A 24,246-nucleotide genomic window follows, 5' to 3' on the forward strand; every position below is an offset into this window, starting at 1 on the left:
TTCCTAGACCAGTTAACCCACTGTTCCTAGACCAGTTAACCCACTGTTCCTAGACCAGTTAACCCACTGTTCATAGGCCGTCATTGAAAATAAGAATTTGTTGACGGACTTGCCTAGTTAAATAAAAAAATAAAAAAAGTAAAGGCTATTTACTTAACGTTCCTGTGTATATTTGAATAAACGTGCCCATTCCTATTTAAGACGTCGGGGGGGGGGGGTTTAGAGACGCAGAACATGTTTTCACAAGCAGCCATTTTCTCCCCCTCTTGGATCAGGCCAGTGTATGTACCGTGGAAAATCACATCCAATAAAAATCAGCCCCAGCGTTCACAGGTCCTGACGCACTGCATGAAGCAAATGAGTTTCTCCAGCACATCAATACCGGCTCTGCCAGATGAATACCAATAAGAGAGCCACCTCCCTGTACCGGCATCATACACAGGCGCTCGGCGCACTACAGCAGCACATGCAACCATAGAAACAGCTCTGCTCTACATATTACAGGCTCCCCTCTCCTTGCTTCACAATGACTCTACTTAATACCAAACAGGAAGTTAGAACATTTGGACAGCACACAATTACCATGCAATGGTCCTTTTTTGCAACTGGATACTAAGCGTATGGAAATGGCTTAGAATAACAGAATAGAGTAACATAATAGAACATTAGAATATAACCGTAACATAATAGAACATTGTTATATTCTAAAGTAACATAATAGAACATTAGGATAACAGAATAGAACAATAAGAATAAAGTTACCAGGTTAAAATTCCATCATAGTGGACAATTGGATGAACAATCCCATGTGATACTTGAGTGATCGGTGGGTGTTTGCTTACCTTAATGGTTTTGGTCTGTAGTCTCAGGCCATTTAATGTGTTAATGGCTTTCTCTGCGTCTTTCGGGTCCACGTAATTCACAAATCCATAACCTAGGCTCTGCCCTGCAATCAGAAAACAAACCAATTAGAATTACTAAAAGTTCAACTGTGGGCAGATCAGGTCTTTCTTTTATTTAACTAGGCAAGTCAGTTAAGAACAAAATTGTTATTTACAAATGACGGCCTACCGGGGAAAAGTGAGTTAATTGCCTTGTTCAGAATGAGATTTTTACCTTGTCAGCTAGGGGATTCGATCCAGCAACATTTCGGTTACTGGGCTAACGCTCTAACCACTAGGCTACCTGCCACCCCACCAATGCATAAGACTAGATAGATGTACAACAGTTCAACAGGATGTACAACAGTTCCACTTTAAAGAGCATATGATGAACTTGAAGCCACAATGGTTCTGAGCTAAAGTCACACACAAAAAAAAATCCAGATTCCCGACTTTGAATACCACAGATTTAGAAGGTGTTTGGAAGTGGAAAATGTCACTGAGTCTGTTGAACACCGAGGAAAACTAGTCCTGGGGCCCTCCCATTCTCATAACTTGACTTTACATACTGCACATCTCTGGCCTCATTTCTCTTCATGTTCTGTTTGACTGGCTGGTGATTTAGAGTCTCCCATGGCCCAGTGTATTTAGCTTAAGCCGTATGCTGCTCGTGCTAGCTACCTCAGATGTTGGGTAAATCACAAGACGTCCTTCCCCATCTAGCCTGCAGACCTGTACGTCCCCGCCCCCATCTCGCCCTGTACGTCCCCGCCCCCATCTCGCCCTGTACGTCCCCGCCCCCATCTCGCCCTGTACGTCCCCGCCCCCATCTCGCCCTGTACGTCCCCGCCCCCATCTCGCCCTGTACGTCCCCGCCCCCATCTCGCCCTGTACGTCCCCGCCCCCTTCTCGCCCTGTACGTCCCGCCCCCATCTCGCCCTGTACGTCCCGCCCCCATCTCGCCCTGTACTCCCCGCCCCCATCTCGCCCTGTACGTCCCCGCCCCCATCTCGCCCTGTACGTCCCCGCCCCCATCTCGCCCTGTACGTCCCCGCCCCCATCTCGCCCTGTACGTCCCCGCCCCCATCTCGCCCTGTACGTCCCCGCCCCCTTCTCGCCCTGTACGTCCCGCCCCCTTCTCGCCCTGTACGTCCCGCCCCCTTCTCGCCCTGTACGTCCCGCCCCCATCTCACCCTGTACGTCCCACCCCCTTCTAGCTTGCAGCCCTGTACGTCCCGCCCCCTTCTCACCCTGTACGTCCCGCCCCCATCTCACCCTGTACGTCCCGCCCCCTTCTAGCCCTGTACGTCCCGCCCCCTTCTAGCCCTGTACGTCCCGCCCCCTTCTAGCTTGCAGCCCTGTACCCTGGATATCTACAATAGAGGACATCCAATGTCTTTCAATAACAATGCATTCAACCACAGGATATTCTAAAACATGAATCCACATGCCAACTGGCAGCATTTGAAACAGCTATTAAGGCCTAGGCTCAGAATCTTGGCCCATCTTGACAAAAGGTCGTGAAGTCACCAATTGCCGGAAGATTCCTCTGCTTCGAAGTGAGTCATCTGACACAGACGAGCGCCGAGGTTCAACGTGTTCCCTCTATCATTTATTTCCAAAATCTACAATAGATTGACACCCACTCCTTATGTGCACACTGTCAATTCAATTTCCTCCACCCACTCCATTTAGTCTGCAATTCGACTGGTGGTCAAGTTCACAAGCAACTTCAAAATATATGAATAAATAAAGATATTAATAAATTAAGATATGGAAACCTAAAATGAGATTAGATTGAAATCTTGGGGAGGGCATTTTCATAATACCATGGTAGCACCCACAAATTACCCCCTTAAACCAAATTCAAACGTACACATGTAATGCTTCAACGTGGGATGCAGATTCAACAGGCCTCTCTTCAAACAGTCTGCCATTTTACTTGCTATAAAAAAATATTTAAAAAAATGAGAGATTGGGAGATTCACTCCCATTCTGGCTCAATGTGGGCCATCACCGTGAGCCCAGTGCTCGCACGGGTTCCTCGGCTGCTATAAAGACCAGTTGATAAACTTAAATTCACCTTGCATATCGGGGAAGCGCAATAGCCAGGAGAAACAGTGAGCCTTTGAAATGAGCCGGTGAGATGACACTTCCATTTGAGCCTGGAGGGCAAACAAATCCTGACTGGATTCTGCTATGTTGAGAAAACTACAGATCTTTCCTATGGATAGTCCTTTCCTATGGATAATCCCTTTGTTCTGATTAGGCAGATGTTTGAGGAGCCCATACTCTAATTGGTTCCCCAGACATTGCAGGCAATCCAGGGGGGGGGGGGGGGGGGGGGGCACATTTAAAACACGAAGATTGCACTAGAGGACATACAGGTTAATCTCTCAGGATGTCTGGTGATTACTCAACATCTGAGGTAGCTAGCATGAGACACTTCCTGTTGTTCACACTCGTCTGAAGATTTAAAAAAATAATCCATACCCATCTCACTTGCCAACAGCTAAAAGCTTACCAAAGCAGACAATCACACTTAGTCCAAACCATCATAACAGTCCTTAGCCACCTCATAGTTACATTATTTAAACACCGTTGTCAGATTAACAATTCAGACGTATTCCAGACAACTTCCACTAATAAATAATCTCATCTGTCAAAAGTAACACACCACTCAAGGCTGATCTGTTTGTTTAGAAGACTACCAAGAGAATAAAAGAAAAAGGCCCAGTCCCATTATTAGTCCCGGGACAATGCCAGTATTGCAATAGGTTTCATGGCAAAAAATGCTGCCGTATGTAAATATTGTGTGATTATAGCTTGGATGACAATGTTTCCAACATTAGGGCCGTTTTCCTAAGGAAGTTAAAACCACTTCCGTGTTTTATTTCCTTTGCCACAACGAGAACGCGTATTGCGACGCTAGTATCGTCCCCGAACCCCTATCCATTCATACGGTTTCCATACGCATCTCTCATGGGAGAAAAGGCTTAATCCAGACATCATCCCATGTGACAGTAAATAGTATAGCCAGTTCACATGCAAAACACATCACTTTTTCAAAATGGAGACAAGCAGAATATGGCACAAAGCACAGTAATTTCACAGGTTGTTAGCCTCGCTGCGTATTGTGTATAATTATGGCGAGTGGCTTTTTTTTCCCCCCCTCAGAGAGAATGGGTATCCCTCATTAGACACAGAGCACAGTGTAGTACCGGGCATGCAGGGACACGGATGCATTTAGCTCAAAACACTGAGAGCATTGTATTTTTAGACTTGAACAAACCATTACGAGGTGGAGTTACTGAGAAGCACGCACAGGAGCCTACCAGGAGACAGTCTTTCGTTTGAAAGCTTCTCAGCTATATGTAAGCATGGTAAAATATTCAACACCATTCATATTTTAGAAGGGAGAGAGTTGTTCGTTTACAGGTAGGCCTATTTAATGAAGACGAGCTACACCGGGAATAGATCAATATCATTGACAAATCATCTACAGCTCTACTTCAATGTGACTAGTATTACTAGAGAAGTTGGTTGTGTAATTATTAACCGAGCAGGTGCCTTATTCCTAAAGACGATTGACACGGGATTCCTTTTTCCAAACCACCCCATGTAAAAAAAAATATATATATATATTTCTTTTTTTACTTCTCTCATTCAATTGATTCATGACGGAAAGCTGGAGACTTTATTCTAGGTATGAAGATATTCAACAACCTGTCGAGACAATATAAGGCTACACTAATAACTCGTGCTTGGCTTCCAAATGTATAGGTGTCCCCATAATATTTTGAGGCAGCGTGATCATTAGTTTAGCGAGCCACAGTAGACGCCCCCCTCCTAATGAAAACACACACAGCCCCCCTCCGCGAGCTGCTGAACAGCACACCTGAGATGCGTTATTAGGAAGTGAACTGGCCATTTCCAAAAAGTTTAGCTCAGTGGCGAAATCTGGGATTTTTATTGCCATTTAATTAAACTGATGGATTTGGAGATGTTTACATTCTATTCATTGGCATAAAACATGCTTATAAACATAAGTACTCATTTTGAAACTTGATAAAAATGTAGGTAATTCATATGAACTATATGCACAGCATTATCAAAATCAGTTGTTTTCTTGCTCAAACTGCAAACAGCACCTGTCAAAGGAATGTCTGGTAAAACACAGGCCTGTTGCACAGGGCTAGTACTATCAGAGGACCTTGGGAGTTTGCCTAAATAAATACTGTACTCGCCCGCCATATAAAAAATAACCGACATGGCAGGTACAAACAGGACTAAAATTTACAAACTTATGAATGTTTGCTCAAATGTTTTTTTTTTGGGTGGTGGGGGAGACTGAGCAAATTTGTTGTGCTGAGCGCGAACGTGAATGTTGTAAAAACTCTGCAACTTCCAGCGCTCATTTACTGTGAACACGGAGGCTGTACCAGTTTTAAGTTAAAACTAACAGTGGCCAAACAGGCTACTACGGCTATTTTAATAATGTAGGTCTACCATCAAAAACAATGGAGAAAAAGCCTTCCACAACATTTTACCAGCTGTTCTATCAGTCAGCATACAGTAGCAGGCATACATTGAACACCACATTGGCTATGTGCATTCCACGAGACTTTTGAAAAAACAAAAAAACATGCAAAGCTTAAAATGACCCTGTGTATCCACTTGTCCTTCAGACACGGTGACTGAATGTTTGATGCAAGAAACCACTTTAAAAAATAAAAAAGACAATTCCCATAAAATTATTACAGAAAGGACAAATTATGCTACCCTCTTCCTATTGGCTAATTCAAGCCCATTAAAATACAACACTCCTTTAAGACAGAGGGAAAAAAAGCGATTTTCAAAGACATAGAAATGTACACATTTTGTGCTCTTGTAGGAAGCAATCGCACCCATATTGCTGACTAGAATATCTATAACTGGGCTAATAACTAACAACAAATATGAACAAAAATGTGCACACGTGGCTACAGTACATGCAGCTTGTTTTGAGATCAAAGCGAGAGCTGCATCTACTCACGACCGCTCATGCTGTAAACACAGTCCAGTTCAAAAAGGGACTGACAGATCCATATGATAATTATGCATTAGCATATAGATGTGTTCTGCCTACAACCAAAATCTCGTGCATAGTTTGTTTTGGTATGTAGCATTGAAAGTCGCTAAAATTGTGTTGATTTGATCAACTGCCACGTTAAAAAGGGAAACGTTGATAATGATCACAGGGGAAAAACTCCAGAAAGTTGAGTGAAGTTGAAATCTCATGTTTCTTTCAGTGGGCTGATATTTCTTCTGCGCAGCAGTCTTCTGGAACATTGCTTATGAGTACAAAAACACATTGAGTCAATTCAAACTGTTCCACTTGTTATGGGTGGTGGGGGGGGGGGGGGGTCTTATACCATTGGTAGACTCTGAAGGTCATAAGGTAACGCACTACACTGAGGCACGGTAAATGGTTCAGGGTCAAATGCAAATGAAAACGGATACAATTCTCACTATAGCTACAGACTCACTACCAAGTCCCTGTGTGTGAGCGTTATAACCAGCAGAGAGGTCTAGGGAACCTTGATACACTGAGCAGTCATGATCCAGCGACAGTGGCCTCATCTACCCCAGGGGTCTCAAACTCTTTCCATGGAAGGTCTAGTGTCTGCTGGTTTATTACCTTCAATTAAGACCAAGACAACCAGGTGAGGGGGAGTTCCTAACTAATCATTGACCTTAATTCAATCAATCAAGTACAAGGGAGGATCAAAAACAGGCAGACAACTCTGCCCTCAGTGGAACGAGTTTGACACGTGATCTACATAGTCATGTCCAAGATGTCACGTCAATGTGTGCTTTTGCCTTTTGCTTGAGCTCGGCAGCGTTTGCCCTTCCTTCACACAGCCACTGATCGAAAAATGGTGACATTCAGATTTCCACCTAGAAAAGCCATTCAACAAATACAGGTGTATTACAGTGAAAATGTCACCTCAGGTAAAATTTCTGGACAAAATCCTGTAAAATGTTAACCTAGGAAGTAGTCCTTTTCCATTAAAAGGAAAACGAATGTTTCATGTCCAGATACCCAAAGGGTCGCCCCCCTTTGGCATTGCTTGTGGCATGATGGATGACAGGAGCAACCCGTCTTAAAAGAACAAGTTAAACGAGTGATATTTAACAATCAGTCCTTTCTAGAGTAAGTCAATCTGGTTTGCTGCTGGGTAAATTTCATAATGGCTTTCACTTAGAGATGCCATCTAATTATAACATTTTGCTCAGAGACTTAATCGCCTCACTAAATATAATCTTTAAAAGCAAGATCCATGCTTTAATTGGGGATAAAAAGCACAACGTTCCATAATTCATGACACTGGAGAATAAAATGGCATCAAGTTAGCGAGGGAAAAAATGTATGCAAAAGAGACAAATGCCCATGACATCATCCACCCGTAAACCACCACATGGCTGTGGTCTCAACTGATATACTCCCTCCCAAAAAATAAACATTAACTTTAAAAAAACAACAACAATTGAGCATCTCTTAACAATTCAATGGCATCTGCATACCTTACCTGTTATTTTGTCTCGAACTAATTTACAGGACTCAATTTCCCCGATGCTCCCAAACAAACTCTTGAGCTCTTCTTGGGTCATGTTCTGAGGCAGGTAGTTTACTATCAAGTTAGTTTTACTGTCCTCCATGCTCCCCGACTCAACCGGAGAGGAGCAGTTGTTTGAGATTGTTGAGGGACCGTTGCTCGTGTTGTTGCAAGTGGGCCCATTGGACAGCTGTGTTTCCATGGCTGCAATTACCTGCTAAAGAGACAGAAAAGTCCACAGACCGGGTACAAATACTATTTCAAAAACATTAATTACTTCTACATACATTCAAAGTTTTCATATCTTTTATTTGAAAATACACGTTTTTTGATATTAATGAATTTGGAAATAAACTTGGAAAGCATTTTCAATTCTAAAATGCATTAACCCCGATATTTGAAAACTGTCAAATAAATAAAATGTTTTACCAAAATTCTATATATTTTTATTTACAAATAACCCTTAAAATACTCAAACAAAAAACATTTGTCTTGATCTGTGTATATTTAAATGCGCAAAGAAAAAAGGTATATTAAATACCAGATACTCAAATACACATATATTTGAAGCCAGCTAATGTTAATTAATTCAACAGCAAGCTGACAAGTTGGATTGTTAAAGGATGCTATTCACATGGAGGATGGAATTCAAACTGAAGCCATATCACGCTTATAGCCTCTCACTTTTTGGGAAGAGTAAAGTTGGACTGAACTGGAAAATTCAACAGAATACAATTACATGAACAACAATTAGTGTGAGAAGACCCATTATAATAGGCTATTGAACACAATGCTAGTTATCACAGAGTACTCAAGATTATTACCATTAGGCCTAAATAATTAAACCTGAAAACACAGCCCTCCCAGATCCGTGTGTTACAGGCATAGGCTATTGTATCCCCATTATATTATTCGGTGGCTGCGGTTCCGGAATATGGGGAACTAAAGACAGATTTCTGCGCAGGGTGTACAAACAAAAATAGGGGAGTGGATCAGAAATTTGACCCCCATTTGCCTTATGCAGCGCAACACATTTTTACATAGAGTTGATCTGGCTATTGATCATGGCCTGTGGAATGTTGCACCACTCTTCAATGGCTGTGCGAAGATGCTGGATATCGGCAGGAACTGGAACACGCTGTCGTACACGTCGATCCAGAGCATCCCAAACATGCTCAATGGGTTACATTTAGTTCACTGAAGAACAGAGACATTGTCAGCTTCCAGGAAGTGTGTACAGATCCTTGCGACATGGGGCCGTGCATCATCGTGCTGAAACATGAGGTGATGGTGGCAGATGACGCCCATTGTCATGACCTTCAAGATCTCGTCACGGTACCTTTTTGCGCAAAACATTTGAGAGAAATAAGCTTTTAGCGCATCTGGAAAATTTCTGGGCTCTTATTTCAGCTCATGAAACCAACACTTTACATGTTGCATTTATATTTGTTCTCACACACACAAAAGTTTAGGGTCACTTAGAAATGTACTTGTTTCTGAAAGAAAAGCCCTTTTGGTCCATTAAAATAACACCAAATTGATCAGAAATAAAGTGTAGATATTGTTCATGTTGTAAATGACTATTGTAGCTGGAAACGGCTGATTTGTATTGTGAAATATCTACATAGGCGTACAGAGGCCCATTATCAGAAACCATCACTCCGGTGTTCGAATTGCACGTTGTGTTAGCTAATCCAAGTTTATCATTTTACAAGGCTAATTGATCATTAGAAAACCCTTTTGCAATTATGTTATCACAGCTGAAAATTGTTGTGCTGATTATAGAAGCAATAAAACTGGCCTTCTTTAGACTAGTTGAGTATCTGGAGCATCAGCATTTGTGGGTTTGATTACAGGCTCAAAAGGGCAAGAAACAAAGAACTTTCAGTCTATTCTTGTTCTGAGAAATGAAGGGTATTCCATGTGAGAAATTGCCAAGAAACTAAAGATCACACACAACACTGTGTACGACTCCCTTCACAGAAGTGCAAACTGGCTTTAACCTGAGGAGAGTGGGAGGACCCGGTGCACAACTGAGCAAGAGGACAAGTACATTAGTGTCTAGTTTGAGAAACAGACGCCTCACAAGTTCTCAACTTGCAGCTTCATTAAATAGTACCCGCAAAACACCAGTCTCAACGTCAACAGTGAAGAGGCGACTCCGGGATGCTGGCCTCAGTTGTGCAACGGGGCCTCCCACTCCTCTTTCTACTCAGGTTAGAGACAGTTTGCGTTTCTTTCAAAAACAAGGACATTGCTAAGTGACCCCAAACTTTTGAACGGTAATAATTATATATATAATTAAATGGGTTGAGGGTTCAGAAGAGGGTGAGCGCAAAGCATAGTGAGAAACTTGAATGTGTAAAATAACACGCGCAAAACGTTATTTGGACCCTTAGTTCGGATAAAGAAGTTTCCGGAAGGGCGCAAACTATTTGTACCCTCTAAATAAATAAACTTTCAGGATGCTGCAGCAATGTGTAATTTCCCTTCGTGTAACAGGGATGGGACCTTACTAAAGGACCATGAAAAGTGCAATGTGTTACTGTAATCAAGTTATCAACTTCCTGGTTCCATAATTACAGTTAAGTTGGCCCTGGTCAAGACTTGTAAAGTTGAGACGTTTTAAGGGAAACCAAAATGGTTACTGCAGGCTGCGGTGCTTTCCTCTTAGAGGCCAATAAGAGAAACACTTCATTGTAATGTCAAGCGGATATCAAGCTGGCAGAAATCACTGATCAACTAAAGTGAGAATCTGCACTGCTGTAGGTTTGCACGATAGGTTGTTTGCAACTAATTGCAAAAAATGTTACCAAATATCGCTAGTGAGATTTTCAAAACACTTGGGTGAACTGTTAGAATCATAGTAATAAAACAAGTATATGATTGGAATAGCGTTTCCCAGGGGACCCTAGTGACATTTGAATACTCAAAATTATCTTCACATTCCTGTCCCGATTCAGAACATGCGGTAGCACAAATATGCAGATCTAGGTATAGCACCACTGTATTAGAGCTAAAGTTCCCTAACCAGAATTGCATATGTGCAGCTTGCTAAGACTAACTAGCGTTTTGCAGATAGCAATTTGGAAACGAACAGTAATCTACCGGAGAACTGGCACCTGTGCCTGCCTGATTGAGAGACAGGGAAAGGGGGATATCTAGTCAATTGTACAACTGAATGACTTCAACTGAAATGTGTCGTCCGCATTTTGCCCAAACTCTGAATCAGGGGTGCCGAGGGGCTGCCTTGCTACATTGGCAGTAGAATGGCCTTACTGAAAAGTTCAGTGACTTAAATGTTGCACTGTCATAGGATTCCACCTTCCCAACAAGTCAGTGTCAAGTTTCTGCCCTGCTAGAGCTGCCCCGGTCTACCGTAAGTGCTGTTATTGTGAAGTGGAAACGTCTAGGACAGGGCTGCCAAACCCTCTTCCTGGAGATCTACTGTCCTGTAGGTTCAGTGTCTAATTTAGCATATCTGAATCAACTAGTTAAGGTCTTGTTGAGCAGCTAAATTAGTGAAAACCCACAGGACAGTAGATCTCCAGGAAGAAGGTTGGGGAGCCCTGGTCTAGGAGCAACAACGGCTTAGCCGCGAAGTGGTAAGCCACACAAGCACTCAGAATGGGACTGCAGAGTGCTGAGGCATGTAAAAAAAACAGTCTGTCCTTGGTTGCAACACTCACTACCGAGTCCCAACATTAGCACAAGGACTGTTCGTCGGGAGCTTAACGAAATGGGTTTCCATGGCCGAGCAGCCGCACACAAGCCTAAGATCACCTTGCACAATGCCAAGCATTGGCTGGAGTGGTGTAAAGCTCACCGCAATTGGACTCTGGAGCAGTGGAAATGCGTTCTCTGGAGTGATGAATCACGCTGCACCATCTGACACTGACAGTCAAATCTGGGTTTGGCGGATGCCAGGAGAACGCTACCTGCCCCAATACATAGTGCCAACGGTAAAGTTCGGTGGAGGAGGAATAACGGTCTGGGGTTGTTTTTCATGGTTCGTGCTACGCCCCTTAGTTCCAGTGAAGAGAAATCCTAACGACAGCATAAAAAGACATGCTAGAAGATTCTGTGCTTCCAACTTTGTGGTAACAGTTAGGGGAAGGCCTTTTCCTGTTTCAGCATGACAAAACAAGGTCCATACAGAAATTTAAATTATTTTACCTTTAACTAGGCAAGTCAGTTAAGAACAAATTCTTATTTACAATGACGGCCTACCGGGGAACAGTGGGTTAACTGCCTTGTTCAGGGGCAGAACGACAGATTTTAACCTTGTCAGCTCGGGGATTCGTTTACTGGACGAACGCTCTAACCACTACGCTACTTGCCGCCCCCAAAAGTGACATAATAGACGGTTTGTCGAGATCGGTGTGGAAGAACTTGACTGGCCTGCAGAGCCCTGACCTCAACCCTATCGAACACCACTGGGATGAATTGGAAAGCAGGCTGCGAGCCATGCCAAATCTCCCAACATCAGTGTCCGACCTCACTAATGCTTGTGGGTAAATGGAAGCAAGTCCACGCAGCAGTATTCCAACATCTAGTGGAAAGCCTACTCAGAAGAGTAGAGGCTGTTATAGCAGCAAAAGGGGGACTACCTCCATATTAATGCCCATGATTTTGGAAGGAGATGTTCAACGAGCAGGTGTCCACATACTTTTGGTCATGTAGAGATGGATATATAGATACACGCACACCAAGAAAAAAAGCAACATGTAAAGTGTTGGTCCCATGTTTTATTAGCTGAAATATACTATAAATGTTCCATACGCACAAAAAGCTTTTGCATAAATGTGTGTTTGCATCCTTGTTAATGAGCATTTCTCTTTTGCCAAGATAAACCATCCACCTGACAGGTGTGGCATATCAAGAAGCTGATTAAACAGCATGATCATTACACAGGTGCACCCTGTGCTGGAGACAAAAGGTCACTAAAATGTGCAGTTGTCTCAACACAATTTCACAGATGTCTCAAATTGAGGGAGCGTACAATTGGCATGCGGACTGCACGAATGTCCACCAGAGGTGTTGGATGAGTATTTCATGTTCATGTCTCTACAATAAACTACCTCTGTTGTTTTTGAGGATTTGGCAGTACGTCCAACTAAAGGCACAACCACGTCTAACCAAGCCAGCCCAGGACATCCACATCTGGCTTCACCTGTGGGATCGTCTGATTGGCTGGGCCTGGCGCCCCAGTGGGTGGGCCTATGCCACCCATGGCTGCACCCCTGCCCAGTTGTGAAATCCATAGATTAGGGCCTAATGAAATTTAAATTGACAAATGTATGTATATGAACTGTAAATTGAAATGGTTGCATTTATATTTTTTTGTTCAGTACGTATGCATACAAACACTGCATACGGAAAGTATTCAGACCCCTTGACTTTTTCAACATCGTTAAGTTACAGCCTAATTTTAAAAACTGATTAAATAGTTTCCCCCTCAATCTACACACAATAACGACACACCAAACACAGGTCAGGAATATTTTGCAAATGTATATAATTATTATTATTTTTTAAATGAAATACTCAGTACTTTGTTGAAGCACCTGTGGCAGCCTCGAATCTTATTGGGTATGACACTACAAGCTTGGGAACACCTGTATTTGGGGAGTGTCTCCCATTCTTCTCTGCAGATCCTCTCAAGCTCTGTCAGGTTGGATGGGGAGCGTTGCTGCACAACTATTTTTCAGGTCTTAAGAGACGTTTGGTCGGGTTCAAGTCCGGCTTCTGGCTGGGCCACTGAAGGACATTCAGAGACTACCCACTCCTGTGTTGCCTTGGCTGGGTGCGTAGGGTCATTGTGAACCTTCGCCCGTCTGTGGTCCAGAGCACCCTGGAGCAGGATTTCAAAGAACTCGCTGTACTTTGCTCTGTTCATCTTTCCCTTGATCCTGACTAGTCTCCCAGTCCCTGCAGCTGAAAAACATCCCCACAACATGATGCTGCCACCACCATGCTTCACTGTAGGGATGGTTTTGGCCAGGTGATGTGCGGTGCCTGGTTTCTTCCAGACGTGACACTTGGCATTCAGGCCAATGAGTTCCAACTTGGTTTCATCAGACCAGAGAATGTTGTTTCTCATGGTCTGAGAGTCCTTTAGGGCTCCCGAGTGGCGCAGCGGTCTAAGGCACTGCATCTCCGGGCTAGAGGCATCACTACAGACAGCCTGGATTTGAACCAGGGTATCAACAACCGGCCGTGATTGGGAGTCGCATGGGGTGGCGCACAATTGGCCCAGCGTTGTCCAGGTTAGGCCGGAAGAGGCCGTCATTGTAAATAAGAATGTGTTCTTAACTGACTTGCCCAGTATATATTAAAGTGTTTTATTTAAGGTGCCTTTTGGCAAACTTCAAGCGGGGTGTCATGTACTGTTTACTGAGTGGCTTCCATCTGGTCACTACCATAAAGGCCTGATTGGTAGAGTGTTGCAGAGATGGTTTTCCTTCTGGAAGGTTCTCCCATCTCCACAGGAGGAACTGTCAGAGAGAGTATAGTTTTTTGGTCAACTCCCTGACCAAGGCCCTACTTCCCTGATTGCTCAGTTTGGCTGGCCGGCCAGCTCTAGGAAGAGTCTTAGTGGTTCCAAAATTCCATTTAAGAATGAAGGCCACTGTGTTCTTGGGAACCTTCAAATGCTGCAGACATTTTTTGGTACCCTTCCCCAGATCTGTACTGCGACACAATCCTGTCTGAGCTCTACGGACAATTCCTTCGACCTCATGGCTTGGTTTTTGCACTGACATGCACTGTCAACTGTGGGACCTTCCAAATCATGTCCAAACAATTGAATTTACCACAGGTGGATTCCAAGTTGTAGAAACATCAAGGATGATCAATGAAAGCAGGATGCACCAGAGCTCAATTTCAAGTCTCATAGCAAAGGGTCTAAATACTTATGTAAATAAAAGGTGCTTATTTTTCATAATTTGCAAAAACTTTAAAAACCTGTTTTTGCTTTGTCATTAGGGGTTAGTGTGTGGATTGAAGGGAAAAAATTATTTAATCCATTTTTGAATAGGGTTGTAACGTAAGAATGCACTGTGTGTATACATACAGTTGAAGTCGGAAGTTTACATGAATTTGTTTAAAAAATGACTCCAACCTAAGTGTTTCAGCCACTCCACAAATTTCTGGTAAACAAACTATAGTTTTGGCAAGTTGGTTAGAACATCTACTTTGTGCATGACACGTAATTTTTCCATAAATTGTTTACAGAGATTATTTCACAATTACAGTGAGTCAGAAGTTCATACATTAAGTTGACTGCCTTTAAACAGCTTGGAAAATTCCAGAAAATGTCATGGCTTTAGAATCTTCTGATAGGCTAATTGACACCATTTTAGTCAATTAGAGGTGTACCTGTGGATGTATTTCAAGGCCTACATTCAAGCTCAGTGCCTCTTTGCTTGACATCACGGGACAATCTAAAATATCAGCCAAGACCTCAGAAAAATTATTGTAGACCTCCACAAGTCTGGTTCATCCTTGGGAGCAATTTACAAACGCCTGAAGGTACCACGTTCATCTGTACAAACAATAGTACGCAAGTATAAACACTACGGTTTGCAACTGCACATGGGACAAAAAAGTACGATCTTCGTCCCCATGTCCAGTTGCAAACCGTAGTCTGGCTTTTTTTTTTTAAATGGCGGTTTTGGAGCAGTGGCTTCTTCCTTGCTGAGCAGCCTTTCAGGTTATGTCGATATAGGACTCGTTTTAGTGTGGAAACAGATACTTTCGTACCCGTTTCCTCCAGCATCTTCACAAGGTCCTTTGCTGTTGTTCTGGGATTGATTTGCACTTTTCGCACCAAAGCACGTTTATCTCTAGGAGACAGAACGAGTCTCCTTCCTGAGCAGTATGACGGCTGCGTGTTCCCATGGTGTTTATACTTGAGTACTATTGTTTGTACAGATGAATGTGGTACCTTCAGACGTTTGGAAATTTCTCCCAAGGATGAACCAGACTTGTGGAGGTCACCCATTTTTATTTATTTTTTATGTATTGGCTGATTTCTTTTGATTTTCCCATGATGTAAAGTAAAGAGGCACAGAGTTTGAAGGTAGTCCTTGAAATACATCCACAGGTACACCTCCAATTGACTATAATTATGTCAACTAGCGTATCAGAAGCTTCTAAAGCTTGGAATTTTCCAAGCTGTTTAAAAAGGCACAGTCAACTTAGTGTATGTAAACTTCTGACCCACTGGAGCTGTGATACAGTGAATTATACGTGAAATAATCGGTCTGTAAACAATTGTTGGAAAAATGTCCGAACCCGACTTGCCAAAACTATAGGTTGTTAACCAGAAATGTGTGGAGTGGTTGAAAAACAAGTGTTAATGACTCCAACCTAAGTGTATGTAAACTCCCGAGTTTAACTTTGTGGACACCAAAATATGGTTAATTTAAACCGTTTTCTGATAGAAATGTGGCATTATTGGACAAAAAATTGCAAGGGTGCCAATATTTTTGGCCACGACCGTATATATAGTAATGATTGGGGGGGGATTTAATCATAATATTTTTTTAAATAAAAAAAATTAAGGGGGCATACCACAATATTATTTTGGCTGAAATATCGCTACTTTGACGGCAAGGATCGATTTGTTTTTTGCTAGGTTGCGTTAGCCAGCACTAGTTGGCAGTAACTTCGCCAAAACTCTGGTATTTTTCGTCTTATAGCTTTTTCTCCATCATCTTTGTAAATAGTGAGCCAACATTTTCTCAGCACTTATTTCCATGACTGATCAAAATCACATTTTCTCATTCTCACACGTCTCTCTGCAGCAGACCTAGTGAGCAATATGTTTGGAACATCAAATCGCAATATTGAATCAACAATACATATAGAATCGCAAAATATATCCTATCGGCACCTAAGTATCGTGACGTCCCTGGCAATTCCAAGCACTAACTGACCGTTAAAATCAGTAGGTAATCTCCATCATTCAAGTGTGTGAATACAAATACAGTTGCTAGACTACAACCGTGAGAATACTGGGACTACAAAAACATAAAGTACAAGGGGATAGGATGTCATACTTCTCCTACAAAAACTACATCTCCCTACAAGTATTTCAAATGCTATACTACTTTCTAAGTGCATACATTCAGACAGTCAATATCAAAGTGACAGTTTTAGACCATACCAAAATGGACAGACAAGTTTCTCGTAACCAAAATGGAAAAGCACCGTAAATTAGCCTAAAATTGAACACAAAAGACAATTCTGGCAAAATTGGTGAGAGCTAGTCAATCATTGGTATGGCCTGAGACGTTGAGCATTTATCGGCCAAATGAATTGAAGATGAAGTGCAACCAACCCCAGTCCAAGGCTCTGCCGCCCACGAACCACTTCTAAGCAGAGAAGCCACGTCGCACAGTCTGACTGCCATGTTAGTTTGGAGTTGCCGTCTGCAAATATGGGACACAAAAAAGTACTGTGTGTTAGATTCAACGGGGAACAAATGCAAGTCAGTGGGAGATCACTTCATTGATGGGAGAGGGAAAGTCATAATAAGGAAGTCATCTTTAGGAAGGAGCAGAAATGAGACGGAGCAAATGAGACGGGGAGGAAATATCTGTAGAGAGTTAGAATCAAGAAAAATCAGGCCACGCAAACAGGAACAACAAGCATGAGTAATGATAATTAGTTGAATGGATGGGATGCGTCAGAGTAAAATCCATTGAGTTGCACAGTACAGCTTACATCTGAAGCTCGCCAGATATAGAGCCAACACATTCACTAACCAATGATCAAGTAGCTCAAAAAAGCACTGAAACCCCCCCCCCCCCTCCAATCTGACGTCATTCAAATTACATTGTGTCTCATGTGATCAAGCAAACTGGGCTACAGTCGGGTCTTTATAACCCTAAGCCAGGTTATAACCACAACAAGTCAGGTATATCCAAGCCTGCTACATCAAATCACTAATAATCAAAGTGGATACCTTTTGCCACAGTCGAAGTGTGAGGAAGGTCCAGTTCAACCCCAACAAAAGCATGACAGATCTCCCTCTGGAGACTGGTATTAAAACTAAAATATATATATATATATATAAATAGAAAAAAAATCAATGTAGTCAGCAAATGGAAACATCACCTAGTTAAAAAATAAACCATCTTTAACTGCCATAACTGTAACCAGAAAACAAAGCTAAGCATGATGGGAAAAAGGAAACATCTCAAAGCAGTGGAAGTGTTAAAAAAAATTATATATTTTTTTTTTTTTTTTTTTAAATCACTGACCAAAAATATAGAGGCAACAATTTCAAAGACCGTTACATTTAATAGAATGGAGAAAATAGAAAGAAAAAAATATATATATTTTTTTTATTAATTAAAAAAAAATATTATATATATAAAAAATAAAAATAAAAAAGGAAATCGGTCAATTAAAATAAATTCATTAGACCCCAATCTATGGATGTCACATGACTGGGAATACAGATATGCATCGGTTGGTCAGATACCTTAAAAAAAGGTAGGGATGTGGATCAAAAAACCAGCCAGTATCTAGCGCGACCATTTCTCATGTAGCGCCACATTCCCGTCGCATAGAGTTGATCAGGCTATTGATTGTGTCCTGTGGAATGTTGTCCCACTCCTCAACGGTGGTGTGAATTTGCTGGATATTGGAGGGAACTGGAAAATGCTGTCGTACACGTTGATCCAGAGCATCCCAAACATGCTCAATGGGTGTATGAGTATGCAAGCCATGGAAGAACTGACATTTTCAGCTTCCCGGAATGTTGTACAGAGCAGTGTGACATTGGGCAGTGCTTCACCATGCTGAAACATGAGGTGATGGCGGCAGATTCAGGATCTCAAGGTATCTCTGTGCATTCAAATTGCCATCGATAAAATGCAATTGTGTTCATTGTCTAGCTTATGCATGCCCCATACCACAACCCCACCATGGGGAATTTTTCCCCACAATGTTGACATCAGCAAACTGCTCGCCCACACGATGCCATACACGTGGTATGCGATTGTGAGGCCGGTTGGAGGTACTGCCAAATTCTCTAAAACGACATTGGAGGCGGCTCATGGTAGAGAAATGAACATTCTTGTGGTCAACATGCCAATTAAACGCTCCCTCAACTTGAGACATCTGTGGCGTTGTGTTGTGACAAAACTGCACATTTTAGTGGTCTTTTATTGTCCCGAGGACAAGGTTTCCCCTGTGTATTGATGATTCCTTTTAAGCAAATTCTTGATATGCCACAGCTGTCAGGTGGATGGATTATCTTGGCAGCGATAAACAAATGTCACTTTTTGGGGGAGAAATAAGCTTCTTGTTTGTCTGGAATATTTCTGGGATCTTGAAACCAAACACTTTACATGTTGCGTTTATATTTTGCTCAATGTACATGTATCAAGTGCTACTCAGTTTTAGTGCAAACATGCAATCAGGACACATGGGCTCTTATCGTGAAGTCACTACCTTTGCGACTACTCATAACACCAACGCAGAAACACCGTCAAAATCCTAAAATGTTACAGTTATGTCTGAGCCCTGATGGCCAGCACATTCTAATTTACCATTACATGTCATCATCCCAAACATCATATTGACAAGTCAATTAAATGTATGCATTTCTGTAAATATGAACACAAGACTAGGCCCATTTGTTGCATTTTAAATCAATATTTTATTGGTAGGAACAGACTGTTTGAGCTCTTGATGTCACAACTGCAAAATGGTTCGATACTCAGGGTACGACAGTTTAATACACACGAGAATCTGCAGCCCACTCAAATACACGCACAATAGTGCAATCCAGAAGCAATGTTGCCATTGGCAACAGACTGACATTGAACTATGAAAAAGACAACTTGCTTTGAATTGAAACAAATACACTTTAAAATCAATGGTTTACCGTCTCCCCGTGAATTCCAATAGTCACTTATGTTTACTTAGCCAAACAAAAGCTGAAAAGAGCCCCTTCCGGTTTTACCCATGACTCTTAGCGCCGTACATCATAGCCCACATGATGTACCTTAACACATCTCAATTGAAACTAACCTTGCTGCATTTATCCATTGGCTACAGTGTTCGAGGAAGTTTACAAATGATTGAATTCTGATGAGACAAACCAAGCTAGCGTTCTTTCTTGTTCGATAACTATAGGTCGAACAAACAGGTTAAAAAGTTAAAATTGTTAAGACGGCAGCATTTCTAATGAATATTTAGAGTATCACAATGCATGTTTCCCCTAGATTTCTGTTTCAGGCAGTCAAAAAAAAAAGCCCCAAAGCCAGCAACCAGGACAGTCAACCTAAAACCAACAGAGTAAGCCAAACTTCTACAGTGAGGCAACATCAACAGGCTTTAAGGTAGTAATGTCCCTCTACCAAGGTCAATGCTGTAACTAAACTAGGACTCTACAGCTGACCGCGCAGAATTACACAGCTCTTTACAACAGTAGTGGCAGTCACAAGGACATCATAATGAGATCAGTTAGGCTGAACATGGCAGGACTAGAATTATTTCCAACAGGGTGTGTATAACATGGCTTTTCTGCTCTTAGTTATGAGCAGCCCTTCATCTGACTGGTGTGGTTTTTATCATTAATGGACAGCCCTTCAGATGAACAGCAAAACAATGGATTCAATTCATTTTCATCTCCAGACCAAATATCAATGTAGGGCCTACACTTCACCTCAAGGTTAATAATCCATTTTGAGTTGTTAGGGAAAAATTAAATAAATACAAAAAAAATGGTCGCCGACTGTCAGAACTAGCTGGTTTACTGAAAACACACTACATGGCCAAAAGTATGTGAAACATGCCATCGAACAGCTCATTCCAAAATCATGGGTAGAAAATATGGAGTTGGTCCCCCCTTTGCTGCTATAACAGCCCCTGAAGAGTGGAGAAGGCTTTGCACTAGATTCTGGAACATTGCTGCAGGGACTTGCTTCCATTCATGAGGTCGGGCACTGATGTTGGGCGATTAGGCCTAGCCTGCAGTCAGTGGTCCAATTCATCCCAAATGTGTTCGTTGAGGTTGCGGTCAGGGCTCTGTGCAGGCCAATCAAATTCTTCCACACCAAATCGACAAACCATTTCTGTTCGGACCTCGCTTTGCGCACGGGGGCAATGTCATGCTGAAACAGGAAAGGGCCTTCCCCAAACTATTGGCACAAAGTTGGAAGCACAGAACCGTCTAGAATGTCATTGTATGTATGCTGTAGAATTAAGGTTCCCTTCACTGGAACTTATGGGCTCAGCTCAAACCATTATTCATCCGCCACCAAACTTTACAGTTGCCACTATGCATTGGGGCAGGTAGTGTTCTCCTTGCATCCGCCAAACCCAAATTCCACTGTTCCAAAGTCCAATGGCAGCGAGCTTCACACCACATCAGTCGACGCTTTGCATTGCGCATGGTGATCTCAGTCTTGTATGCGGCTGCTCAGCCATGGAAACCCATTGCATGAAGCTCCCAACAAACATTTGTGCTGACGTTCCAAACTGCATCTGGACACAACTCGGTAGTGAGTGTTCCAACAGAGGACAGAATTGTTACGCGCTACACACTTCAGCGGTCCCATTCTGTGAGCTTGTGTGGCCTACCACTTTGTGGCTGAGCCATTGTTGCTCCTAGACGTTTCCACTTCACAATAACAGCACTTATGGTTGACCGAGGCAGCTCTAGCAGGGGTAGAAATTTGGCAAACTTCCTTGTTGGAAAGGTGGCATCCTATGACGGTGCCACATTGAAAGTCTGAGCTCTTCAGAACGGCCCATTCTACTGCCAATGTTTATCTTCGGAGAGTGCATGGCTGTGTGCTTGATTTTATAAACCTGTTAGCAATGGGTGCGGCTGAAATAGCCGAATCCACTAATTTGAAACTTCACAAGAGCGCCATCTGTCATCTCCTAGGTTGACAGAAAACCGCCTTCACTCTTGCTATAGCCTCTGCAGAGTCCAAAACATATAGGAAGAGCCTCTAACGAGACACTTCTTTTGGACCTTAAGGTGACATCTTAACTCCTCCTCCACATTTACTGGATTGGTTGAACAGTGCAGAAGAGAAACTCCGCCCAATGTTTCCAATTTCGTCAAGACTAGTATATTAGGGGACTCTAGTTTCAGGTGTTTATTTTACACCCGCTGCATTAGGTTACTCTTGCTATGACCTAATAAAATATATACATCTGGCACAGGAGGTTGGTGTCCCCTTAATTGGGGAGGAAGGGCTCATGGTAATAACTGGAGTGGAACGGTATCAACTACATCCACCACAGTTTCCATGTGTTTGATGCCGTTCCATCCGCTCCGTTCCAGCCATTATTATGAGCCGTTCCTCCCCTCAGCAGCCTCCACTGAAACCTGGCTGATTTGTTAAGAAATCTACACATTGTGCTACCTTGCTGTTACCCTTCATACACCATCATTTTAGAATAAATCCCATCAATAAATTTAAAAAAAATACATTCAACTGAGAATACCAAGACAATCAGGTTGTAAAGTTAGGCGTCGCTGCCCCCCCGTCCCCATCCTCAACATCTTAACAGGCCCCGCATTCACAGCAATCTAGAATCAGATTAGCCTTTTAGATCATAAGAACCTGATCCTAGTTCAGCACTACTGTGAAACACTGAATACAGGACCCTGATATGAAAATAATTCAACAGGAGAAAGGTAAAAACCCCATAATGCTTTTAAAACCTGTCAACCTTTTACAGGTCAGTGCAGATGAGAACAAGGGAATGAAGTCCATTTCCATATCAACTCACTCTCCCCTAATAGAATGTTCACATTACATCCCAACAAATCAACAACAAAAAAACATGCACTAAATATCCTAGTCTCTCCAAATTGGGCCAAAACAGACAACGACGCCACCAAAAACACCCAAATATTGAGGGAAGACAGACTTGCTGTGTCACCTCCCATTCTTAGCGTCACCTTTAATTAGAAGTACAAAGTATAAACATTGGCCATTGTCCCACTGGAGACATTGCAACAAGGCACAAATATTTCATTAGATAAACACTTAGAAAATGGAACTTGGCAAGGCTCTGCCTCAATCTGTCCCAATACAGGCTTTGTGCATGTGCAGCCAACCAGCAGCCTCATCCTGGCATTTGAGCATGGTGCATCTTGTCCCCCTGGAGGCCTTACTGAGCAGTTTTTGAAAATAAAAAATATATATAAACTCAGTTTTCTTTTTACCAGTGTGCTAGGCTAAACCCATCCACCTCCGTTTTACCTCACTGAGCAGGCTCCCCTTTAAGACTCATTAAAATGCAGCATGCTTAGTTACTGGTTCTCTCAAATCCCACAGCCCTCTCACGGGGGGGGGGGGGGGGGGACTATGAGCGTCATGAAAAGCAACTACACCCGGCAGCCATGAAAAGCAACTACACCCGGCAGCCATGAAAAGCAACTACACCCGGCAGCCATGAAAAGCAACTACACCTGGCAAAGACTGCAGAGAAGGCTTAATTTAGGGAGTAAATGTGTCCGTTTAAATAAAAGGTGAAAAGATGTGTATTTCTGACACCCTTACTAGTAAATATTTCATGACCAGCTGCCTTTAGAGCCTAAACATGCTGGCTCGGTCTTATTTTCATACAAAGTTGATGTTGCACTACTGATGCTGAAATCTAGCGCCATGTTGTTTCAGTTAGTTGGATTAAGTACCTCTACTCAAGCCTGGTCTTGGAGGGCTAAAGGGGGGGCGGGGGGTGGTACAGGTTGTCTCACTGATTAGTGTCCGGGCTAATTAATAGGGTTCAGAAGACACTTTTCCGGGGTGTTTGAATGTGGGAGAGACATTCTACTGAATGAATCATGCCAGTTAATCAATTGAGACAGTGGGACAATGGGAGTCCTGTGGATGCTGCAATCCCTCTGAACTCTCGATTAGCTCCAACTGGAGTTCACTGCTTTCACGAGAACATTACAGTAAAAAAAGGTTATCCATTGCCATGTCTACCCCTTACTAAAATACACAACAATCTCAGACTTTACTGAGTTACAGTTCATAATAGGAAATCAGTCAATTTAAATAAATTCCTTAATCTCCTACGGATGTCACATGACTAATAACACAGATATGCATCTGTTGGTCACAGATGCCTTATTTTTTTTAAAGAAGGGGTGTGGATCAGAAAACCAGTCAGTATCTGTTGTGACTATTTGCCTCAAGCAGAGCGACACATCTCCTTCGCATAGAGTTGATCAGGCTGTTGATTGTGGAATGTTGTCTCACTCCTCTTCAATGGCTGTGCGAAGTTGATGATATTGGAACACATTGATCCGGAGCATCCCAAACATGCGCAAATGGGTGACATTTTGTGAGTCTGCAGGGCACAGAAGAACTGTCATTTTCAGCTTCCTGGAATTATGTACAGATTCTTGCGACATGGTGGTGGCGGTGGATGAATGGCACGACAATGGGCATCAGGATATTGTCAGGGTCTCTGTGCATTCAAATTGCCATTGATAAAATGCAAATGTCTACCATAACCCCAGCATTGGGCAATCTGTTCACAACATTGACATCAGCAAACCGCTCTCCCACACGACACAATACACGTGGTCTGCCAAATTCTCTAAAACAATGTCGGAGGCAGATTATTTTAGAGAATTGTCTATTCAATTCTCTGGAAACATTCCTGCAGTCAACATGCCACTTGTACGCTCCCTCAAAACGTGAGACATCTGTGGCATTGTGTTGCGTGACAAAACTGCACATTTTAGAGTGGCCTTTTGTCCCCAGCCC

At 42.6% G+C, this 24,246-nt stretch overlaps 1 protein-coding gene across 6 annotated transcripts in view; it reads right to left on the bottom strand.

Moving 5' to 3' along the window:
* The window catches only part of LOC120049193 (ELAV-like protein 2), a 31,770-nt gene extending 14,872 nt beyond the window's left edge, over positions 1 to 16,898 (bottom strand). For 2 of the 6 annotated variants that reach the window (XM_038995425.1, XM_038995423.1), the window contains exons 1-3: positions 16,827 to 16,898; positions 7,454 to 7,697; positions 843 to 946 (exon numbers count right to left, since the gene is read on the bottom strand). In XM_038995425.1, coding sequence (XP_038851353.1) covers positions 843 to 946; positions 7,454 to 7,697; positions 16,827 to 16,898 — 420 coding nt within the window. Of the gene's footprint in view, positions 1 to 842; positions 947 to 7,453; positions 7,698 to 14,437; positions 14,465 to 16,826 lie in introns of those variants that run through there. The other 4 variants (XM_038995427.1, XM_038995426.1, XM_038995424.1 and 1 more) reach the window with 3 other exon arrangements.
* Positions 16,899 to 24,246: the final 7,348 nt, after the last annotated feature.

The sequence above is a fragment of the Salvelinus namaycush genome, chromosome 6 (genome assembly GCF_016432855.1).
Source record: "Salvelinus namaycush isolate Seneca chromosome 6, SaNama_1.0, whole genome shotgun sequence".
Lineage (NCBI taxonomy): Eukaryota > Metazoa > Chordata > Actinopteri > Salmoniformes > Salmonidae > Salvelinus > Salvelinus namaycush.